The 20818-nt window shown below is 61.3% G+C and overlaps 1 protein-coding gene across 7 annotated transcripts; it reads left to right on the forward strand.

The window, feature by feature from the left end:
- Nucleotides 1–65: 65 nt before the first annotated feature.
- On the forward strand, nucleotides 66–20705 carry PCNX3 (pecanex 3). Of its 7 annotated transcripts, none has more exons than XM_079789038.1 (35): nucleotides 66–1609; nucleotides 1958–2145; nucleotides 2377–2476; nucleotides 2598–2637; nucleotides 2737–2832; nucleotides 3053–4177; nucleotides 4665–4788; nucleotides 4875–5053; nucleotides 5494–5584; nucleotides 5970–6105; nucleotides 7780–7940; nucleotides 8647–8800; nucleotides 9065–9097; nucleotides 9333–9504; nucleotides 9606–9716; nucleotides 10028–10119; nucleotides 10285–10394; nucleotides 10574–10679; nucleotides 10787–10879; nucleotides 11058–11208; nucleotides 12021–12165; nucleotides 12497–12674; nucleotides 14365–14473; nucleotides 14628–14757; nucleotides 15148–15206; nucleotides 15308–15523; nucleotides 16163–16416; nucleotides 17510–17740; nucleotides 17894–17997; nucleotides 18299–18446; nucleotides 18540–18770; nucleotides 18844–19118; nucleotides 19479–19612; nucleotides 19693–19991; nucleotides 20066–20705. In XM_079789038.1, the coding sequence occupies exons 1-35, from the start codon at nucleotides 1457–1459 to the stop codon at nucleotides 20258–20260; spliced, it is 6123 nt and encodes a 2040-aa protein (XP_079645164.1). In that variant the 5' UTR covers nucleotides 66–1456; the 3' UTR covers nucleotides 20261–20705. The 7 variants fall into 7 exon arrangements, with proteins under 7 accessions (XP_079645164.1, XP_079645168.1, XP_079645169.1 ...); XM_079789042.1 differs by having other exon boundaries at nucleotides 7798–7940; XM_079789043.1 differs by having other exon boundaries at nucleotides 7819–7940.
- Nucleotides 20706–20818: the final 113 nt, after the last annotated feature.

Genomic DNA, 20818 nt, shown 5'->3' on the forward strand with positions numbered 1-20818 from the left:
CTGGCTGCACCTCAAATTCTTGGAACGGGTTGTCTAAGGCGCTCGTCTTCCCCTCACCAGGGAAGCTATTCGCTTCTTCATGCCTCTTCCCAAGGAGGCAGAAACCTGAGACCTGTCCTGAACTTAGCCCAGTGATTGGAGTCAGAATCGTTAAGTCGCCCTCCGCCACAGTGTTGACCCCAATTGCCTTGAGCCTGTCACTTTAAGAAAAACGACGCTATCCTATTTCGACTACTCCCGCCTGCTCTGGAGTGTCGCTCTCTACGCTCCAAATCTGAGCTCTGACCCGGAAGTAGAGGCAGCTCCAGTCCACAGATGCTCTTGACGTTTGAGGTCCAGCCCTAAAAGGGGCTGACCTAGAGGGAGGTGCTCCAGTGGAGCTGAAATATCGCAGTAGCCCTGAGGAGTCCACGCCTCCATCCGTTTCCCCACCACCTTCATTGGAAGAGCTTTTTAAAAAATATATTTCTTTACTGATTTCAGAGAGGAAGGGAGAGGGAGAGAGAAACATCTCCTACTGGGGATGGAGCCCGCAACTCAGGCATGTGCCCTTGGCCAGAATTGGAACTGGGACCCTTCAGTCCGCAGGCCAACGCTCTATCCACTGAGCCAAAGGGCATTGGAAGAGCTTTGCGCCAATTAACAGATCCTGCGCCGGGGGGAGGGGTCTCGCTCACTGCCGGTTGGTTCTTTGACCCACACCAGAGCACCTTTAGTTCCACCAGCTGTGGTTTTCGCTTGGTTGGCAACGCCTAGGTGTGCGCATGCGCCCAAGCACTTCTACCCTTTGGATTCTCCGCCCTTAGACTTGGACTCTGCGCACGCCCAAAGGGCTCCCGGCTTCTCGGCGCTCCAACGACTTCTCGCGCTTGCGCATTCATGCCGTCAGATTTTCCTTTTCCGGGTCCTAACTGGGCCTGTCGGGCGCATGCGCCACTGCAGGCTGGCGGCTCGCGGCACCTTCTTCCGGCCTCCCCCTTGGGCCGGCGCCTGCAGGAGCGGGGCGAGTGTGGATCCCGAAGCGAGTGACCTGTGACCCCGGAAGTGGACCTCAGGGTCCCGGGGCTCTCCCGGACCGGAGCCGGGGAGCCGTCGTCTGCATCTCCGGAGCACCCACCCCACGCCCACCTCTGGATGCCGCCGACGGGTGCCCGGCCCGTGCCCCGCGCCTGCTCGCCGGTTCGGCCTCTCGGAGCAGTTCTGGGTCGGGGGTGGGGGCCCAGGCCCCGCCCCTGATGCGGCTCCCCCGCCGCGCCCTGGCCTGGCTCCGCTGACTGCCCCGACCGGCCCCGCCCCCTGCCCGCAACCTCGCCTCGCGGACCCCTCTTCCCTGCCAGGGGAGGCCATGGCGTGAGCGCGGCCAGCCCCGGGGCCTTCGGGCGCCAGGCGGGGCATGGGCCGGGGGCCGCCCCCATGAGGGTCCCAGGAGGGGGGCGCGCGCAGCAGTGGCGGGGCCATGGGGTCGCAGGTGTTACAGATACTGCGCCAGGGGGTGTGGGCCTCGCTCACCGGCGGTTGGTTCTTCGACCCGCACCAGAGCACCTTCTCCAACTGCTTCCACCTCTACGTCTGGATCTTCCTGCTTACCTTCCCCTTCCTGCTGTACATGGTGAGACACTGCCACCACCTACCTGTAACTCCCGCCGTCAAAAGTGAAGGCAGATGTCACCGAGGGTGGCAGCCTGGCAGGGATTCGGGACTGCGCCCTGGGTGCCGGGGTGCGGACAGGGGAATCTCCGGGTCGTGTGGAGAAGGAGTCAAATTCTTCCTTTGCTGGGCTGGGTGACCTTGAGCACCTCATGTAATTTCTTGAGTTAGGAGACAGGACCCCTGGTGAGGTATTTCGCTAGTTTCACTGAGGGATGGCAGAGCTTCTTGGGAATTTGTGGATCCTAGCCATACTGTGGTGGTCGGGCTGTTGAGAAGGGACCTGACTTGCTCCTGCTGACATCTCCAGGTCCTGCCCCCCAGCTTGATGGTGGCCGGTGTGTACTGCCTCGTGGTGGCTGTCATCTTCACTACCATCAAGACGGTGAACTATCGGCTGCATGCCATGTTCGACCAGGGCGAGATTGTGGAGAAGCGCAACTCTACCATGGGGGAGCAGGAGGAGGAGCCTGCCCAGGGGGACAGCAATCTGCTCAGGTGGGCGGGGCGGGGCGCTGTCGGGGATTGAAGGCTTCTCGGTGCCTGGGCCTGAGCATTGGAGGATGGAGGAGGGGCCTAGGGAACATTGGCTCCGTGAGTGGGCAGTACTGGCTCTGTGGTTGGCCCTGGAATTGTGAGGGAGTGCTGGAGAAGTGATGGGGATGGCAGACGAAGTGCTATGTGAAGAGGGTAGGTTAGCTCATAGCAGACGCTCTTTTCCACTTTCAGGGACCCTGGAGTGGAGATGACAGTGTTTCGGAAAGTGAGTTCCACCCCCCCAGTACGTTGTAGCTCCCAGCATTCCGTGTTTGGCTTCAACCAGGTCTCGGTGAGTGATCCCAGCCTTCAGCCTCTCCTACTCCTCTCCTGGGAGCCCTCCCCACCTTGGGTGTGTCCTGGGCTTACTTCCTGTCCTGTTTGCTCCTTCACATCTTTTTCCATCTGCTCAGGAGTTGCTTCCCCGGATGGAGGACTCTGGGCCCCTCAGAGGTAGGTGGCTGCTGCTCAGGGCTGAAGGTGGTGGTGTGGCACGGGATGGCAGGCAGCTGCCCTGGGGTCCTGCTGACGCCTTTGGGGCCCCGGTTGCAGACATCAAGGAGCTGGTGCGGGAGCAGGGCAGCAACAACGTGATCGTGACCTCAGCCGACCGCGAGATGCTAAAGTTAAGCTCACAGGAGAAACTGAGTGAGTGGGCTTGGTGTGGCAGGGGCTTGGGGGAAGACTACCTTGTCTTAGGGTCACCCCAGCTTTGCTTCCCTGGTGCTTTCTTTGTTCTGGATGGGGCCTCCTCAGGGTCCTATCCCTGCTGGGCTCTCAGAGAAAGCACGGGCCCTAGATCCCTTAGCCACCAGTTTCTTTTGCAATGTGTCCTTCACTCACCTTCTGCCTTCCTTTCTTTTGACAGTTGGAGACCTTCCCCAGACGCCCTTGGGGGCTGCCCCAGACCCCTCTCTCCCCAGTACGGATTCTTCGGAACGCTCTCCCCTGGCTGGAGAGGGAGCCCCCTGGAGTGGGAGCAGTGTCGCTGACACTCCTATGAGTCCCCTGCTGAAGGGGAGCCTCAGCCAGGAGCTGAGCAAGAGCTTCCTGACCCTGTCTCGGCCTGACCGGGCCCTGGTGAGGACCAGCAGTCGACGAGAACAACGTCGGGGAGTGGGTGGCTACCAGCCCCTGGACCGGCGGGGCTCAGGGGAGCCCATGACCCAGAAAGCTGGCTCCTCAGATTCCTGCTTTAGTGGCACCGACAGGGAGACATTGAGCAGCTTTAAGAGTGAGAAGACCAACTCAACCCACCTGGACAGCCCCCCTGGTGGGCAAGCCCCTGAGGGCAGCGACACAGACCCACCCTCTGAAGCTGAGCTGCCAGCCTCACCAGATGCTGGAGTCCCCTCAGATGACACACTGCGTTCTTTTGACACAGTCATAGGAGCAGGGACACCGCCGGGCCCAGCTGAGCCGCTCCTGGTTGTGCGGCCCAAGGACCTGGCCCTGTTGCGGCCTAGCAAACGGCGGCCGCCGGTGCGAAGACACTCCCCACCTGGCCACGCCCCTCGGAGGCCCCTGCTGGACGGTGGGGGCTTCTTTGAAGATGAAGACACCAGCGAGGGCAGTGAACTGAGCCCGGCCTCCAGTCTCAGATCTCAGCGCCGCTACAGTACCGACAGCTCCTCTTCTTCCTGCTATTCCCCGGAGAGCTCCCGGGGCGCGGCAGGGGGTCCTCGGAAGCGACGGGCCCCTCACGGGGCTGAGGAAGGGACTGCTGTGCCCCCGAAGCGGCCCTATGGGACCCAGCGGACGCCTAGTACTGCCAGCGCCAAAACACATGCCCGGGTGCTGAGCATGGATGGGGCGGGGGGTGATGTCTTGAGGGCCCCCCTGGCTGGCTCCAAGGCTGAGCTGGAGGCCCAGGCAGGGGTGGAGCTGGCTGCTGGGGAGCCCACTGTGCTGTCTGCTGAGGCCCACCGGGGACCTGCTGCCAACCAACCTGGTTGGCGGGGGGAGCTGCAGGAGGAAGGCGCTGTGGGCGGCGGTGAGTGTCAGCTCCAGGGCGGGGCGGGAGGTGAGCCAGCTAGAGGCTTGGGTTCGGGCAAGGGGCAGGCTGGAGTGGGCCTGGTCAGCAGCTCAGCCTGTCTCAGGCAGCAGATGGACGTGAACTCAGCGCTTGAGTGACATTGTCTGCCAAACCCCTCGGGTAAGCAGGGCTGCAGCCATGAGGAGACAGGCAGAGACCTCGGCACCTTGCCCTCGGTGCCGCGGTTCGTAACTGAAACCTCTGCCCCTGAGGACTCAGCATCACCTCTGTCATCCTGGGCCACCAGTGGGGCAGGGCAGACCATACTGTCCTTACTTTCAGATGGGGAAACGGCATGAGTGGTTGGTCACCTCACTGGGGCCTAGAGCCAGGGCATGGTTGGACTAGGCCTGACTTTATCTCCAGGCAGGAGTGCCTGCCCCCCCACCCCCCCAGCTCTGTCTAAGCCACTGTCACTTATGCTTGGGGGTCTCTCTCTGGGCAGCAGCTGAGGAGACTGGAAAGCGGGACCACTCGAGCAATGTGAGGCGGACCCAGGCGATCCGGAGGCGCCACAACGCAGGCAGTAACCCCACTCCTCCAGCATCTGTCATGGGCTCGCCCCCGAGGTGAGCACCTGCCACCGGTCGGAGGGCGGTGGGGCCAGGGGCCAGCTGGCTCTGGGTGGTGCTGACCCACGGCTGGCCCTCCCCAGCAGCCTGCACGAGGCTCAGCGGGGCCGGGCTTCCTCCCACTCCCGGGCCCTGACGCTGCCCTCCGCCCTGCACTTCGCTTCGTCGTTGCTGCTCACTCGGGCTGGCGCCAACGTGCACGAGGCCTGCACCTTCGATGACACCTCGGAGGGGGCTGTGCACTACTTCTACGATGAGAGCGGTGAGCCCCCCCCTGAGTCCTGAGAGCCCTGTAGGCCCAGCCTCTGACTCCAGCCAGCCCAGTGCCCCCTTTCTCCTGCTGAGGGTCCTGTCAGCCCAGCAGCAGTGCTCGCCGTCAGGCACCTCCTAACCTCTGGCCCTCTGCTGAGCGCCTTACCTGCATCCCCACCTGCGGCCTCTCTGAGGTGTGGATGGTCTCCTTGTGCCCGGTCTGCTGATGAGGAAACTGAGGCGCAGCCTGAAGTCAGAGGCGAAGTCAGTGGTAGACTGGGACCCACACCCGGGTGCCCGAGTGCAGGGCCCAGGCTCTTGACCGGCAGGCCCTCCCTTCTCCTGCTCTTGTCCTCAGGGGCTGGGTAGAGGGACATAGCACAGAGTTCTCGAAGGCCTTGGTGCTCCTATCTCTGACATGTTGTCAAATGCCCCACACCCCTGCTCCAGGCGTGCGGCGTTCCTACACCTTCGGGCTGGCTGGAGGCGGCTACGAAAACCCCGTAGGGCAGCAGGGCGATCAGGCAGCCAATGGGACCTGGTGAGTCTCCCAAGTGTGAGCTCTCCTGGGCCCGCAGCTGGGCTGCCCTTGCTGGGAAGTTTTCTCTCCAAGGCTGAACTGGAGGCCCCGGTGGGGGGTGGAGGTGGCTCTGCGTGTCTCCCCATGTCTCCGTTCACTGGGTTGGGGAAGGGGCAGTTCAGAACCTCTAGGTGGGGGCAGTGAAGGGCAGGCCTACAAGGATCTATTGGGTCCCTGACTGTGATACTTCTAAGCAGGAGGCTCCCAGGGTCTTCCAGGAACCCAGGGCCACCTGCCCCCTCTGGAACCCCCTATTCTGTTCTTTTTCTGATCTGAGCAGCCCCTCCAGTTATGGCCTGGTATTGGCCTCAACCCCGCCCTGTGCCAATGGCTGTGGTTTCCACAGGGACCGCCACTCACATTCCTCCAGCTTCCACTCGGCTGATGTCCCTGAGGTGGCCGGTGGCCTGAACCTGCTGCAGCCGAGGCCCGTGGTTCTGCAGGGCATGCAGGTGCGCCGAGTGCCCCTGGAGATCCCGGAGGTGAGGAGCTATCAGGATCAGGCAAGGACCTGTAGGAGGGGGCAGTGGGGTGGGGGAGACCACCAAGCCCTCCCCCAGCTACCAGGAGGGACAGGCGGCTGAGTGAGGGGTCCAGGGGCCTTGAGGTGTCTGTTCTGGCCTTTGATGGCTGGCACAGGATTTGCCTGAATCTGAATGGTTCAGGGAGCTGCTTATTCAGCAAATGCAGCTGGAGTATCTTCTTCTTTTTTAAAAAAATATATTTTTACTGATTTCAGAGAGGAAAGGAGAGAGGGAGAGAGAGAAACACCAATGATGAGAGAGAATCATTGATCAGCTGCCTCCTGCATGCCCCACACTGGGGATTGAGCCCATAACCCAGGCATATGCCCCGACCGGGAATCGAACCATGACCTCCTGGTTCATAGGTTGATGCTCAACCATTGTGCCACGCCGGCTGGGCATGGAGTATCTTCTTAATCCTGGAGGGACCCATAGTGAGTGGAGATGACGGGTGTTAGCAGTGATACCTACAGAAGGGGCAGTTTAACTAACTTACTAGACGGTCACTGCTGCTCCCTGCCTGCCTGGGCACCTGACACGTGGGATAGCTGGGGGACACTGTTCCTGCTTGTCATCTCAGCAGTTACAGTGCTCTTTTACTCCTAAAAGTGTCCTGATTAGGACAGTAATTTGCAGGGTCAGCCAGGGCTGGAAGTACTAAGCACGCGTGGAACATAGATTCCGAGGTTAAAGAGTAGTGATAAAAGGAGCACCCAACCCTGGCTGGTTTGGCTCATGGATAGAGCGTCGACCTGTGGACTGAGGGGTCCCGGGTTCGATTCCGGTCAAGGGCATGTACCTTGGGTTGTGGGCACATCCCCAGTGGGAGATGTGCAGGAGGCCGCTGATCGATGTTTCTCTCTCATTGATATTTCTAACTCTCTATCCCTCTTCCTTCCTCTCTGTAAAAAATCAATAAAATATATTTTTTTAAAAAGAAAAAAAAAGGAGCACCCAGGCCTCTAACACCCAGGCCCACGGGTAGACCATGGGCTTCGCGCAGAAGCCCCAGGTGCCTCTTCCTGAGGCACATTCTCCTTCACTTCCACGTGCAGTAGCAGCGTTGTCCTTGCACAGCCGACAGTCACCGCCAAAGGCGGGCTGTGTTTCTGGCTCTCCGTTCTATCCCCGGGCCCAGCCCGGAGCCAGGCCCAAGGTTGTGCCCTAGAAGTACTTGTTGAATGAAGAACACAAGTCAGAGAGGTTATAGCAGTGACACTGGCACCAGGTCTGTCCGAGGCCGGTGTTCTGTGTGCGCCAGGGTGGCTAGTCAAAGCGACCTCGATGGCTCTGTCTGGGAGATGAGCAGCATTCACACTGGGTCCTGAAGGACAAGGTGAATTTCATTGAGCCCAGGAAGAGGCAGGAGATGCTGCCCGAGTGGAGGAGACAGACAGATGCAGGAGCTAGTCCCGGGCAGGCAGTGAGCCATGTCCTGGGAACCTGGAGCAACGAGGAGGCCCTTGCAATGGAGAGTCAGGGCAGGTCACGGGGCTGCTAGAAGTTGGGGACTTTCTGTGCTGGAGGAAATGGTCAACCAGTACAGTGTGCCCAGTGGGAGGTGGAGGGGTGGAGGGGGGATGGACCATGTAGAGGGCGAGGGGCTGATGGCCGCGGCTGTGGGGACTGCAGTTTGACCTGCTGGACCAGGACTCCCTGCACGAATCCCAGGAGCAGACACTGATGGAGGAGGCACCGCCCCGAGCCCAGCACAGCTATAAGTACTGGCTTTTTCCTGGCCACTGGACGTCTGTGCGCTACGAGCGTCTCGCCCTGCTGGCCCTGCTGGACCGGTGAGTGCCCGCCGGTTAGCCCCCAGTCTCTTCCAGACCTTGTACATGTGGAGGCTGTCATGGCATCAGAGAACCTGACTGCTGGGGGTCACTGAGGGGGCACCGAAGACAAGTCTGCAGTGGGGTTTCTTTGGGTTCCCCTGGGGCACAAAGAGATGGCCAAGTGGGTAATACTCTCTCTCCCAAAGCTCTGCTCAAAACAAACTGTTCCTTTTTAGTCTATTGTTTTATTTGTTTCTATAGTATATTTGGGTAAATTGAGTCCTCTTGCCTAAAAAAGCTGACAAACTATTTGTCACCCCATTTCTCAGGGGAAACTGAGGCCCAGAAAGTCAGATGACTTTTGTTGTCTGTGTGGACAATTTCGGCCTCGGACCCACGTCCTGGCTTCCTGTGTTCTGGGTTTCCCCAGGCTGTGACCAGTGTGTGCTGGGCACTGCCTGTGTCAGTGTGGCATGCCTTAGCGGGAGATGGGCAGGTCCCACGAGTGGTGGCACCTGGAGCCCTCAGTCTCTAGAGGGGGCACAGATTGGGACACAAGGTGGCTTCCTGGAGCAGGTGCAACCTGGCCACGCCCCTGAGAGGTCAGAGGATGAGGACTGGGCACGGGCCCAGACAGGGGCCTTTGTGGTCAGGTTCGGCGCCCCCGCCCTGTTGCCCCATTAGTGGTGAGGAGGTTGTGTGACCTGACCCGCTGTCTCCCCAGGACTCGGGGGCTGCTGGAGAACGTCCTTGGTGTCGGCCTGAGCAGCCTGGTCGCCTTCCTAGGCTACCTGCTGCTGCTCAAGGGCTTCTTCACCGACATCTGGGTCTTCCAGTTCTGCCTGGTCATCGCCTCCTGCCAGTACTCCCTGCTGAAGGTCAGGCCGGCTCCTCCCCTCCCTCTTCCTGGCACCTCCTTCCCATGGCCTGTCTTGAGGGAGGTGAGCTAGCTAGAAGGCAAGATGCCTAAATCCCCTATAGCCAGCCCCCATCTTACAAATGGGAGAACTGGGGCTCAGTACAGTTTAGGGTCCTTCCCTGGTCACTCATAACAGCCCAGTGGTAGAACCCAGCGGCTCCTGGGGCCTCTGTCCCCCCAAGGGTGCTGGCTCTCGATGCAATGTAGCCCCCATCTCTTCCAGAGTGTCCAGCCTGATGCGGCATCTCCCATGCACGTGAGTCCTGGAGGAGCAGCCCCTGTGCCAGGTCCTGGGCGGGGCTGAGACCGGGTGGGGCGGGTTCGGTAGCCCCAGATCCCCCGTCCTTCTGCCCCTCCCCTGCCAGGCTTTCTGTCTTTGGTCCAGGGCCAGGCCTGGGGCACCTGAGAGTGCATGTACGTGCATGATGTGTGCACATGCGTGCAGGGTGGTCAGTGGGGGAGGCCCAGCTCCTCACAGGCCCACTTCCCAGGGCCACAACTGGGTGATCGCATACAGCCGGCCCGTCTACTTCTGCATCTGCTGTCTGCTCATCTGGCTGCTGGACGCCCTCGGCTCGGCTCAGCCCTTCCCGCCCGTCTCCCTCTACGGCCTCACGCTCTTCTCCGCCTCCTTCTTCTTCTGTGCCCGTGACGTGGCCACTGGTGAGACTGGGCAGGGCTGCAGTGGCCCCGGGGAGCAAAGCCTCAGGGTGGACCTAGGGCCAGCCTCCAGGCTGACTGGTCCTCACTTCCCCTCCCACCAGTGTTCACCTTGTGCTTCCCATTCGTCTTTCTCCTGGGCCTCCTGCCCCAAGTCAACACCTGCCTCATGTACCTGCTGGAGCAGATAGATATGCACGGCTTTGGGGGCACAGGTACGGTGCCCACAGGTGGCTTGGAGGTTGGGGGGCAGGGTGGGGCCCAGGAGGGCACCATGGGTTCGAAGAGCCCGTCTGTTCCCCTTTCCTCCCCTCCCCTCCCCTCCCCTCCCCTCCCCTCCCCTCCCCAGGCAAGTGGTTTAAACCCCAAAATGCCAGAAGCTCTGGAGGCCTCTCAGGGCTGGGGGGACAGAAGGGGCTAGGGATGGAGTCCCAGGGAGGTTAGCCTCTGGGAGTTGAGGGGCGAGGGTGAGGTGGGGTGCCAGCAGGTGGGAGTAGGGCTTTAGCTGCTGTTTCTTACCTCGCAGCCGCCACCAGCCCACTCACTGCAGTCTTCAGCCTCTCCCGCAGCCTGCTGGCGGCTGCCCTGCTCTACGGCTTCTGCCTCGGGGCCATCAAGGTAGCGATGACTGTGGGGCGGAGGGCACGCTGAGGCCCAGGTGTTGTCGGGACAGGGCTGTGTATTGGGCTTAGCTCAGCAATGGCTTCTCCCATGGGGGGTGGCATCCCCTCCTCCCACCTCACCTCTTCCCCCTGCCCTGACCAGCATGCGTTCTCTCCCCAGACTCCTTGGCCAGAGCAGCACGTCCCAGTCCTCTTCTCGGTCTTCTGTGGCCTCCTGGTGGCACTGTCCTACCACCTGAGCCGACAGAGCAGTGACCCCACCGTGCTCTGGTGGGTGCCTGCATGTGCAGTCTATGTGCACACATGTGTGTTTGTATGTGTGTCTGCATGGCAAGGGTTGGGGGGTGGTCTGTGGGTCTGTGCATGTGCCTGTCACCTACTGACCTTGGGGGCTGTGGGAGGAGGGGGCTCTCTCCAGACCTGGGTACCTGATTCTTCTCACCCCCCAGGTCTCTGATCCGAAGCAAGCTCTTCCCTGAGCTGGAGGAGCGGAGCTTGGAGACAGCCCGGGCCGAGCCCCCAGACCCACTGCCAGACAAGATGCGCCAGTCCGTGGTGAGGGGCCCGAGGGTGGGGCTCTAGTATTGGGGCAGGGGGCTGAGAGAGGGTGTTGTCAGCCACTGGGTGGCGGGCACCCAAGCTGGTTTCTCCTGGCCCTGCAGCGCGAGGTCCTGCACTCTGACCTGGTGATGTGTGTGGTGATCGCCGTGCTCACCTTTGCCATCAGCGCCAGCACCGTCTTCATTGCCCTGAAGGTTTGTGTGGCGAGGCCACCCCCTCCCCCTTGGTTCTTGCAGGAGCCCACTTGACCTGAGGGCCCTGAGCAGCCGTGGCCTCACGTCCCCTCGGACCCTGCCCAGCCTGTGCCCAAGGCCCCCTGTGGCCCCTCGCCTCACTCCCCTTGGCTGAGCCTCTGGCCTCTCCCTCTTGCAGTCAGTGCTGGGGTTCGTGCTGTATGCACTGGCTGGGGCCGTGGGCTTCTTCACACATTACCTGCTGCCACAACTCCGCAAACAGCTGCCCTGGTTCTGCCTGTCGCAGCCTGTGCTGAAGCCGCTGGAGTACAGCCAGTACGAAGTGCGCGGTGAGTGCCCGCCTTTGTGCTGGGACCCCTCCACCCCCCCCCCCCCCGCCCCCCGCCCTGACTTCCTGGCTGATCCCAGTGTGGTCCTCTCGGCTTAGAGTGCCAGCAGGGGGCAGCCTCCTCCTGGGCTGCCCGTCTGCTTCACGGCCCTAGGTGCCCTCTCCTGCCGCTGGGCCCCGCTGGGCCCCGCTGTGCCCTCCCCTGCCTGCTCTGCCCTCTTCTGCTCACCCTGTTCTCCAAGGAGATGGGAGAAGTCCAGGGCCTTGAAGAGATCTCTTGTCCAGAATCACCAGCTGCTTACCAGTGGACTAAATCTGCCTGGTGCACGTTTTCACTTGGGCGGGGCAACAAACTCTCTGGAGCCTGTATTTAAACGTCTGGATTTGTTCTACAAAGGTCCACGGGCCTTGTTTTTATAAAACGATGGGAGATTTAGCCCTGGGCCAGCATTTCCATGTGGCTATAATTAGCTCGAGCCAAGTGGCAGTGCCCCTTCAGAAGGGCCCTAGAGCTCAGGGTCACTGTGTACTTGGCCTCACCCACCTGCCCTGGCTGTAGCAGGCATCTGGGAAGCCCTTGTCAGGCCTTAGAGCACCTCCCCTCAGCCCCTAAATGCGCCCTGCCCAGGCCTCCTCACCTCTGTTGGCGTGCCCAAGATCACCCGCCTCCCCCACTGAGTCTCTAGGGACCCAGAACACCACATCCTACGGTCTGCCCTCCCCCGGGTTTCCTCCGAGGCACACCGGTCCTGGCCGTGCGGCGGGAGGGAAGGGTGGAGGGCCGGGTGCTGACAATGGCGCCTCGTGTTGCAGGCGCTGCCCAGGTGATGTGGTTTGAGAAGCTGTACGCCGGCCTGCAGTGTGTGGAGAAGTACCTCCTTTACCCCGCCGTGGTGCTCAACGCCCTCACGGTGGACGCCCACACGGTGGTCAGCCACCCGGACAAGTTCTGCCTCTAGTGAGGACGCCCCATCCCACCACCTGCAGTCCCATGTGATGCACGGGAAACCGAAACCCAGAGAGGAAATGAGACCTACTCAGTGCCCAGCAAGCTAAAGGGGGACCCAGCTCCTCACTCGCTGTCCGTTGAGCAGCAGCCTCTTGGAAAGCAGTGTGTCTCCCAAATAGGTCTAAAGAGGGTGACCCTAAGAGGGAAGAGACTAGGTGTCATTGGCCCAAAAGAGCAGGGCCAGCCCAACAGAGCCCAGGCAGCACAGCCACTGTCTCCCCCCCCCCCCTCCCCCCGACCCCGCCAGGCAGCTAATACAATGCCTGCCCCTCACCCATAGCTGCCGGGCGCTGCTGATGACCGTGGCCGGGCTGAAGTTGCTGCGCTCTGCCTTCTGCTGTCCACCCCAGCAGTACCTGACCCTGGCCTTCACCGTCCTGCTCTTCCACTTTGACTACCCGCGCCTCTCCCAGGGCTTTCTGCTCGACTACTTCCTCATGTCCCTGCTCTGCAGCAAGGTGAGCCAGTGGCTGCACTGCGGGCTCGGCTGTGCGGCAGGAGCAAGAGCTCTTCTGCCTCAGCGCGGGGCTGGGCGGCGACTCCCCAGGGGCCTGCGCCCCTCGAGCTGCTGTCCCACATCAGCCCCGCCGCGGGCCTTCCCCGCAGCTTCTTGAGGGGCAGAGGGGAAGGTATGGTCTACAGAGGTTAAGTGACTTGCTGCAGGTCCCCAAGAGAATTGGTGGCCAACTAGGATTTGTGTTTCTTATTTATATATATATATATATTTTATTGATTTTGGAGAGAAAGGGAGAGGGATAGAAAGAGAGTAGCGTTGACTGGCTGTCTCCTGCACGCCCCACACTAGGGATTGAGCCTGCAACCTGGGCATATGCCATGACTAGAAATCGAACCCAAGACCACTTGGTTCATAGGTCGATGCTCAACCACTGAGGCACACTGGCTGGGCACCACCCAGGATTTGAATCCCGGTCTTTCTCTGAATCACGATACTTGACCACCTTCCTTGTAAGCAGTAGATAGGTCTTGGCCTTGTTCTCGGGACACCGACCTCTGAGCTCTGCCCCTTGGCCAGCAACAGTCCTGGAGCCCAGTTAAGAGCTGAGTTGCAGCCCTGACCGGTTTGGCTCAGTGGATAGAGCATCGGCCTGCAGACTGAAGGGTCCCAGGTTCGATTCCGGTCAGGGGCATGTACCTTGGTTGCGGGCACATCTCCAATGGGGGTGTGCAGGAGGCAGCTGATCGATGTTTCTCTCTCATCGATGTTTCTGGCTCTCTATCCCTCTCCCTTCCTCTCTGTAAAAAATCAATAAAATATATTAGAAAAAAAAAGAGCTGAGTTGCAGAAGCCCCTAGGACCTGGATGTGTATAAACCTCTCTCTAGCCCTGGCCAGTTTGGCTCAGTGGATAGAGCATCAGCCTGCGGACTGAAGAGTCCTGGGTTCGATTCCGGCCAGGGGCACATGCCTGGGTTGTGGGCTCGATCCCCAATGGGGGGCGTGCAGGAGGCAGCCAATCCATGATTCTCATCATTGATGTTTCTATGTCTCTATTCCTCTCCCTTCCTCTCTGAAATCAATAAAAATATTTTTTTTAAAGAAGAATTAAAACAAAACAACAACAAAAAACCCCTCTCTGCCAGCTGCAGGACTCCCCAGTGGGTTGGGCTCACAGTGAACAACGGACTGGTCCTGGCTCTGCCCTGGGTCCTGCAGTCGAGCCGCCCGTAGGCCCGAGCCTTTTCTCGCTCACTGGGCGTTCTGATCTGGTTTTCCGGTCTGGCCCATGGTAACGGAGAGCCAGCCTGTCCCCTCTGAGGGCAGGCCTGGGACTGTGTCTTGCCTTTTGGTACCATAGTCGAGGCCCAGCCTCATCACTGACAGAGGGATGGCCTGAGCTAGTCCTGTACCTGCTCTTCGTCCTCTGAACCTCAGCTCTCCCGTCTGTGAAGGGAGCCTGCAATGGAAAGTTCCTCGAGTGGTTGGACGAATTAAATGCCCCTCAGTGTGGTTGCTAATGGTAACAAGTGCTTTGAGCCAGATCCAGAGAGAAAGGGCTGGGAGTGAACTTGAGCTTGACTCCCATGTGGGCAGCCAGTGGGGTGCCCCAAGGCTCTGAGTGGGCACTTGGTAGACCCCACTCTGTGAGTGACCTCATGTCTTTGACGTTCTCCCCTCTGACCCTGCCAGCTGTGGGACCTGCTGTACAAGCTGCGCTTTGTGCTGACCTACATCGCACCCTGGCAGATCACCTGGGGCTCGGCTTTCCACGCTTTTGCCCAGCCCTTCGCCGTGCCACGTACCCGGCCTACCGCCCGCTGCCTGGGTGGGGGTGTGCAGAGAAGACCATGGCTTAGGATGGGGGTGTACAGGATGGATTGGCAGGGGTTGAGGGGGGGTGAGGGGGGCGGGGAGGGTCCAATGTCCTGGCCACCTCCTTGACTCGTGCCCAGACTCGGCCATGCTGTTCGTTCAGGCCCTGCTCTCAGCGCTCTTCTCCACGCCCCTTAACCCCCTGCTGGGCAGCGCTGTCTTCATCATGTCCTATGCGCGGCCCCTGAAGTTCTGGGAGCGCGACTACAAGTGAGTCTCCAGGGAGACCGGCACCTCACTCAGAGGGCCCCTGGGAGGAAGGGGCTGCTGCCTGAGACAGGGCAGGTTTCTGGGAGGGAGGCCAGCTGGGGCCCTGCAGCGGGGCGGAGCGCCCGGGCATAGTGGGCTTCAGGTGGTTGGTCCGATGAGGGCAAAACCCAGGCCACGCCAAGGCCTCGGGCTCACACCCTGGGCTGCTTGGTGTGTGGTCCTGGGAGAGTTCTCCTGCCCCTGATCTCGGCCTCCTCCTGAGTAACGGTGCTGTCATGGCATCCGCCCAGGCATGGGGGCGGGCTCAGCGGGACGTGAGGGTGGGCCGATGCGGATTGCCATCCGAGCCGCCGCCTCTGCGCCCACTGTGTTGTCGCTCTCTCCGAACAGCACTAAACGTGTGGATCATTCCAACACCCGCCTGGTCACACAGCTGGACCGGAACCCCGGTGTGTACTCAGCCATTCAGGGGGCTTTCCGATGGGTCTCCTGAGGAGGAGCCTCGCTTACCTGCCACTTTGTCCACTTGTCTGTCTGTCCTGGGTCCCAGGCGCTGACGACAACAACCTCAACTCCATCTTCTATGAGCACTTGACACGCTCGCTGCAGCACACGCTGTGTGGGGACCTGGTGCTGGGCCGCTGGGGCAACTACGGCCCCGGCGACTGCTTCGTCCTGGCCTCCGACTACCTCAATGCCCTGGTGCACCTCATCGAGGTTGGCAATGGCCTCGTCACCTTCCAGCTGCGTGGCCTTGAGTTCCGGGGTGAGCTGCGGGGCCTGGCCTGACGCAGGATGCTATTTCATAGTGTGTGCAGGCTGGATGCCAGTCCAGCTCTGCCCTGGTTTTCCGGGTGACCTTGAGCAAGGCGCACTTCCTTCCTGGCTTTGCCAGTCTGAGCAGTGGGGTGGCAGGGTCTCCTTTGGCCAAGCTCTGTCCCTGCCTGGACTTGGGGGCTGTCGTGACTGAACGGGCTGCGTGGTGAAGGCTTGGGCCTGGAGCTCTGAGTTCTCCCGCCAGTGCCTGCTGGCCTGCTCCATGGCCGTGGGCTTGGCCCAGGTTGGGTGCCCCACATAACCCCTGTGGGTGAACTAGCTTCTTACCCGCAGTAAGACGTACACACTGGATACCCTAACGGTGCACAGGGCTCTCAGCACGGCTCATGAGCCTGAGCAAAGCCACTTCTCTTTGAGCTTCAGTCTGTCTCTAAATGAGGGCCCAGGGCCCTGTGCCCTCCACTCCCACCCCACTGTGGCCCTTGGAGTCAGGAGAAAGGGGCCTGTTTGTTAACTTACGCACACAGCATCCCCGTTTGGAGGGTGATTGGTGCCACACCTGCGCACTCGCTGGGGAGGAGGCAGGCGGGGTGCCTGGGGGTCCTCTGAAGGGCACCTCTCCCCACAGGTACGTACTGCCAGCAGCGTGAGGTGGAGGCCATCACAGAGGGCGTGGAGGAGGACGAGGGCTGCTGCTGCTGTGAGCCTGGCCACCTGCCACGGGTCCTGTCCTTCAATGCTGCCTTCGGGCAGCGCTGGCTGGCCTGGGAGGTGACAGCCAGCAAGTACGTCCTGGAGGGCTACAGCATCAGCGACAACAACGCAGCCTCCATGCTGCAGGTCTTCGACCTCCGCAAGATCCTCATCACCTACTATGTCAAGGTACAGCCGCGGAGCTGCCGGGAGCACCCCGATACCACTTCCGGGTTGTGGGGAGCCAGTTGTGCCCGAGGGAAGCAGAGGCCTCCCGAGTGTGTGCAGGCTGGATGCCAGCCCCAGCGCCCTCCTTCAGAAGGCTCGCCTGGGGCAGGAGCATTGAGGGCAGGTGGGCAGCACTTACTGTGCCAGCCAGCCCCTCCCCGCATTCCCAAGGGCTTCGTTTTTTGGTTCTTGGAGGCTGTGGTGGGCCCAGACTGGAGATGGTCAGTCAGGAACTGGTCTGCCTGGAGCCCAAAGTGACCTCCTAGCCATGCTGCCCCGCTCACCCATTAGGCTCCTGGTAGCCCTTCCTCTTGCGAAGGGGGCAGCCCAGCCCTCTCCAGACTGCCCCCCCCTCCCCCCACAGCCCAGTGACCTGGCGCTGCTTCCATTCCAGCTGCCATGTACTGGGAGCTGATGGGGCCCCACTCATAGCCGTGGCTTCCAAAAGCTCCTCTCCATTTGCCCAAACCCTGCTTAGAAGCCAGCAGTCTCTTGAGGGGTCCGGCAGGCCCTGACTTTGGGCCCAGGATGATTTTTTTCTGAGGGTAGGTCCTGTCACGCTTCAGCTGCCTAAAGAGACCTGCGCCGGCCCCACTGGCCTGTAGGCAGCCCCCCTAACTCAGCCTGGTCTTCCCAGGCTTCTGAGATCTGGACCCCATGGCATCGTGAGATTAAAGGTCCTGGGATCCCATCACACCTCAGTCAGCCCTGCTGTGTAAACTTAGGCAGGTCTGTGGTTTGTCCGAGCCTCAGTTTCCCTCACAGATGGGACATCTTCTGAAGCATTTGCCACAGTGCAGGACCCTCCAGGGCCGCTCTAAGGAGGGGTGCTTGCCGTCCGCTTTCTCGAGCTCCTCCGTGGCCCAGGGGAGAGCAGACTTGCCCGTGTGGCTTCAGGAAGCTGAGGTGGGACATGGATAAGCGTCCCAGGACGCAGGCCCCGGCTCAGTGTCCGGGAGAAGCTCCTGTACCCCGACTCCTGCAGCAGTGCCCGGCCAGGGCTAAGGCACTGCCCCGACACTGGCCCAGCCCTGACGCCTGCGTCTCCTCTCAGAGCATCATCTACTATGTGAGCCGCTCGCCCAAGCTGGAGGCGTGGCTGAGCCATGAGGGCATCTCGGCAGCCCTGCGGCCTGTGCGGGCGCCTGGCTATGCTGACTCGGACCCCACCTTCTCGCTGAGCGTGGACGAGGACTATGACCTGCGCCTCTCCGGCCTCTCGCTGCCCTCCTTCTGCGCGGTGCACCTGGAGTGGATCCAGTACTGCGCCTCCCGGCGCAGCCAGGTCTGGCCACCCCTACCCTGGGCTGCCTTCTCCGCTCCGGGGCTTCCTCTCACCCTCAGCCTCCCTTGGCCTGGGTCCCAGCCCCAACCCCAACCCAGGTTCCCTGTCCCAGGTCTGAGCTGGGCTCTGGGGATGGGGGTCCTTGTGCCACAGCCCGTGGATCAGGATTGGAACTCGCCGCTGGTCACTCTGTGTTTCGGCCTCTGTGTGCTGGGCCGCCGGGCCCTGGGGACGGCCTCTCACAGCATGTCTGCCAGGTGAGTGCCCACAGGTCCGGGGGGCCTGTCACTCCCTCCACCCCATCCACGAAGAGTTCCATGCCAGAGGCCACCAGGAATCCCCTCTGGTCTTCCTTCAGTGTGGCTCTCTTGTGGGCAAGGCACCCCATAGTCGTGACCTGTCTGTTCCTCACCACCCTGTGAGGGGCCTGGGCAGAAACTGACCTCCTTGTCCAGACGAGGAAACTGAGGCCCAGCGTGAAGAACGGCCTCAGCTTAGACGCTGCTCGTGGAGCCGGAGCTAAGAAACCTGGGCGCTCACCTCCTCGCTCCTTTCCAGCCTGGAGCCCTTCCTGTACGGCCTGCACGCCCTGTTCAAGGGGGACTTCCGCATCACCTCCCCGAGAGACGAGTGGGTCTTTGCGGACATGGACCTGCTTCACCGCGTGGTGGCACCTGGGGTTCGCATGGCCCTCAAGCTTCACCAGGTGGGGAGAGGCGTGCCCAGGCAGAGTGGGCAGGTGGGGGTGAAGCCCCTCAGGTCAGGGGCCCCTGACCCCAGCCCTCCGGTCCTCCCGCAGGACCACTTCACGTCCCCGGATGAGTATGAGGAGCCCGCTGCCCTGTATGACGCCATCGCAGCCAACGAGGAGCGGCTGGTCATCTCGCATGAGGGCGACCCGGCCTGGCGCAGCGCCATCCTAAGCAACACGCCCTCGCTGCTGGCGCTGCGCCACGTCCTGGATGACGCCTCTGACGAGTACAAGATCATCATGCTCAACCGGCGCCACCTCAGCTTCCGCGTCATCAAGGTGGGGATCGCCCGCCCACCCGCCCCGCCCTGTCCTGCCGCAGCCCCCTGACCCTCCCTGTGGCCGCCCGCAGGTGAACCGAGAGTGTGTGCGCGGCCTGTGGGCTGGGCAGCAGCAGGAGCTGGTGTTCCTGCGCAACCGCAACCCGGAGCGCGGCAGCATCCAGAACGCCAAACAGGCGCTCCGCAACATGATCAATTCCTCCTGCGACCAACCGCTCGGCTACCCCATCTACGTGTCGCCCCTCACCACCTCACTGGCTGGCAGCCACCCCCAGCTGCGGGCGCTGTGGGGTGGCCCCGTCAGCCTGGGCGCCATTGCCCGCTGGCTTCTGCAAAGCTGGGAAAGGTGAGCCCTCACCGCCGCCCCAGCCTGGGAGGCTGGGTTCATGGGGCAGGAAGCTGAGGCTCAGAGAGATGAAGCCACTTCCTCCAGGGTCTCGGGAGGAAGTGCTGGAGCCAGGATGGAGCCCAGAGCTGACCCTTCCCAGAGCTGACTTGGCTCCACCCCACCCCCAGCTGAAGGCGGCCTTTAGCCTTAAGAGCCATTGGTAATGCCTTCCTGAAAAGATCCTGTAAAGCAGATGGCAAAATCTCTTAGAGACAGCACCCCAGGGCTCAGGAATGTTAGGAGACTTGTCCTGAACTGAGAACTTCTGTTTGTGAGGTCTCTGGCCTTTCCACCAACTTCTTCGCCTCCCCCCTCCAGGCTTCATAAGGGCTGTGGTGCTGGCTGCAATAGTGGCGGAAACGTAGACGACTCGGACTGTGGTGGAGGCGGTGGCTTGACCTCCCTCAGCAATAACCCCCCCTTGGCACACCCCACACCTGAGAACACAGCAGGTGAGCCAGCGAGGCCAGGCTGAACCCGTCAGTGAGGGGACAGCCCAGCTGAGCCTCTCCCTCTTATCTGTCTTCCACAGGCAGTGGCGACCAACTCCTCCCACCAGGTGCTGGCTGGGGCCCGAGGCCCTCCCTCAGCAGTTCTGGTGATGGCCGCCCCCCTCCTCTGCTGCAATGGCCACCCCCTCGGCTCCCTGGACAGCCCCCCGCTTCACCTGCCCCCACTGAGGGTCCCCGGCCCTCAAGGCCCCCTGGCCCTGGTCTCCTCTATTCTGAAGGTCCCAGTGGGAAGTGGAGCTTGGGAGGTCGGAAGGGGCTAGGGGGATCCGAGGGGGAGCCAGCCTCAGGGAGCCCCAAAGGAGGCACCCCCAAATCTCAGGTAAGGATCCTGTGGGAGGGGTGGGTTCTGGGCAGCTCAGGTCTTCTTCTACCAACCTATCTCCCCTCCCGCAGGCGCCCCTAGACCTCAGCTTCAGCCTGGATGTCAGCACCGATGCCTCACCCCCCAGAGCAGCGCAGGACATTCCTTGCTTGGACAGCAGTGCTCCTGAGAGTGGCACACCCACGGGGGCCCCGGGTGACTGGCCTGCCCCTTCCGAGGAGCGTGAGAGCCCAGCCGCCCAGCCCCTGCTGGACCATCAATACTGAATGCCCCACTCTTCTCTGGATCCCCGCCCAGGATTCAGTAACTTGGACCATGGCCTCTGGCCCTCTCTGCTGGACCACAGGACTGAATGGTTTTGGCTTCCATCCACGTCTGAACCCTGACCTCTGGTTGCCTTAGCCAGAGCACCAGAACTAAGTGGCCCAGAACTCTTACCTTGACCCCTGATTTCTCATCCCTCGTCCAGGGCCTGGACTCCCCAAACTGAGGCAGGCAGCCTCCCAGCCAGGCCCTAAGAGCCAAACCCATGGGCTGGTCCCGCTTCAAGCCTGTGGCCAGGACTGACTCGGCCTCTGGGCCTGCACTGCCTGCAGGGGCAGCCCCTTGGCCTGGACCTGGGGCTGAAATGTGGGAAGGGTGGTTTCTTTTTCTTTTTTTTTCTTCCGTGCTTCGGAGACACCAGAATTAATAACACTATTTTTGATTTTGGTTGGTGGTTTCTACTTCTATCTGGGAATGTTTGGGTGGAAGGTAGAGTTGGCCAGGTCAGAGTGAGTGAGCATAAAGAGGAGTATAAAGGCTGGGGGGTGAGAAAAGTTCAG

Source organism: Cnephaeus nilssonii, assembly GCF_951640355.1.
Source record: "Cnephaeus nilssonii genome assembly, chromosome: 13".
Taxonomy (NCBI): domain Eukaryota; kingdom Metazoa; phylum Chordata; class Mammalia; order Chiroptera; family Vespertilionidae; genus Cnephaeus; species Cnephaeus nilssonii.

Excerpts from the sequence above, each read along its gene's own strand:
- PCNX3 (XM_079789037.1), top strand. The coding sequence starts at position 1,457 with ATGGGGTCGCAGGTGTTACAGATACTGCGCCAGGGGGTGTGGGCCTCG. Across the intron at positions 6,106-7,779 it reads TGCCCCTGGAGATCCCGGAG|TTTGACCTGCTGGACCAGGA; the intron begins GTGAGGAGCTAT and ends TGGGGACTGCAG. Across the intron at positions 9,717-10,027 it reads GCACGGCTTTGGGGGCACAG|CCGCCACCAGCCCACTCACT; the intron begins GTACGGTGCCCA and ends CTTACCTCGCAG.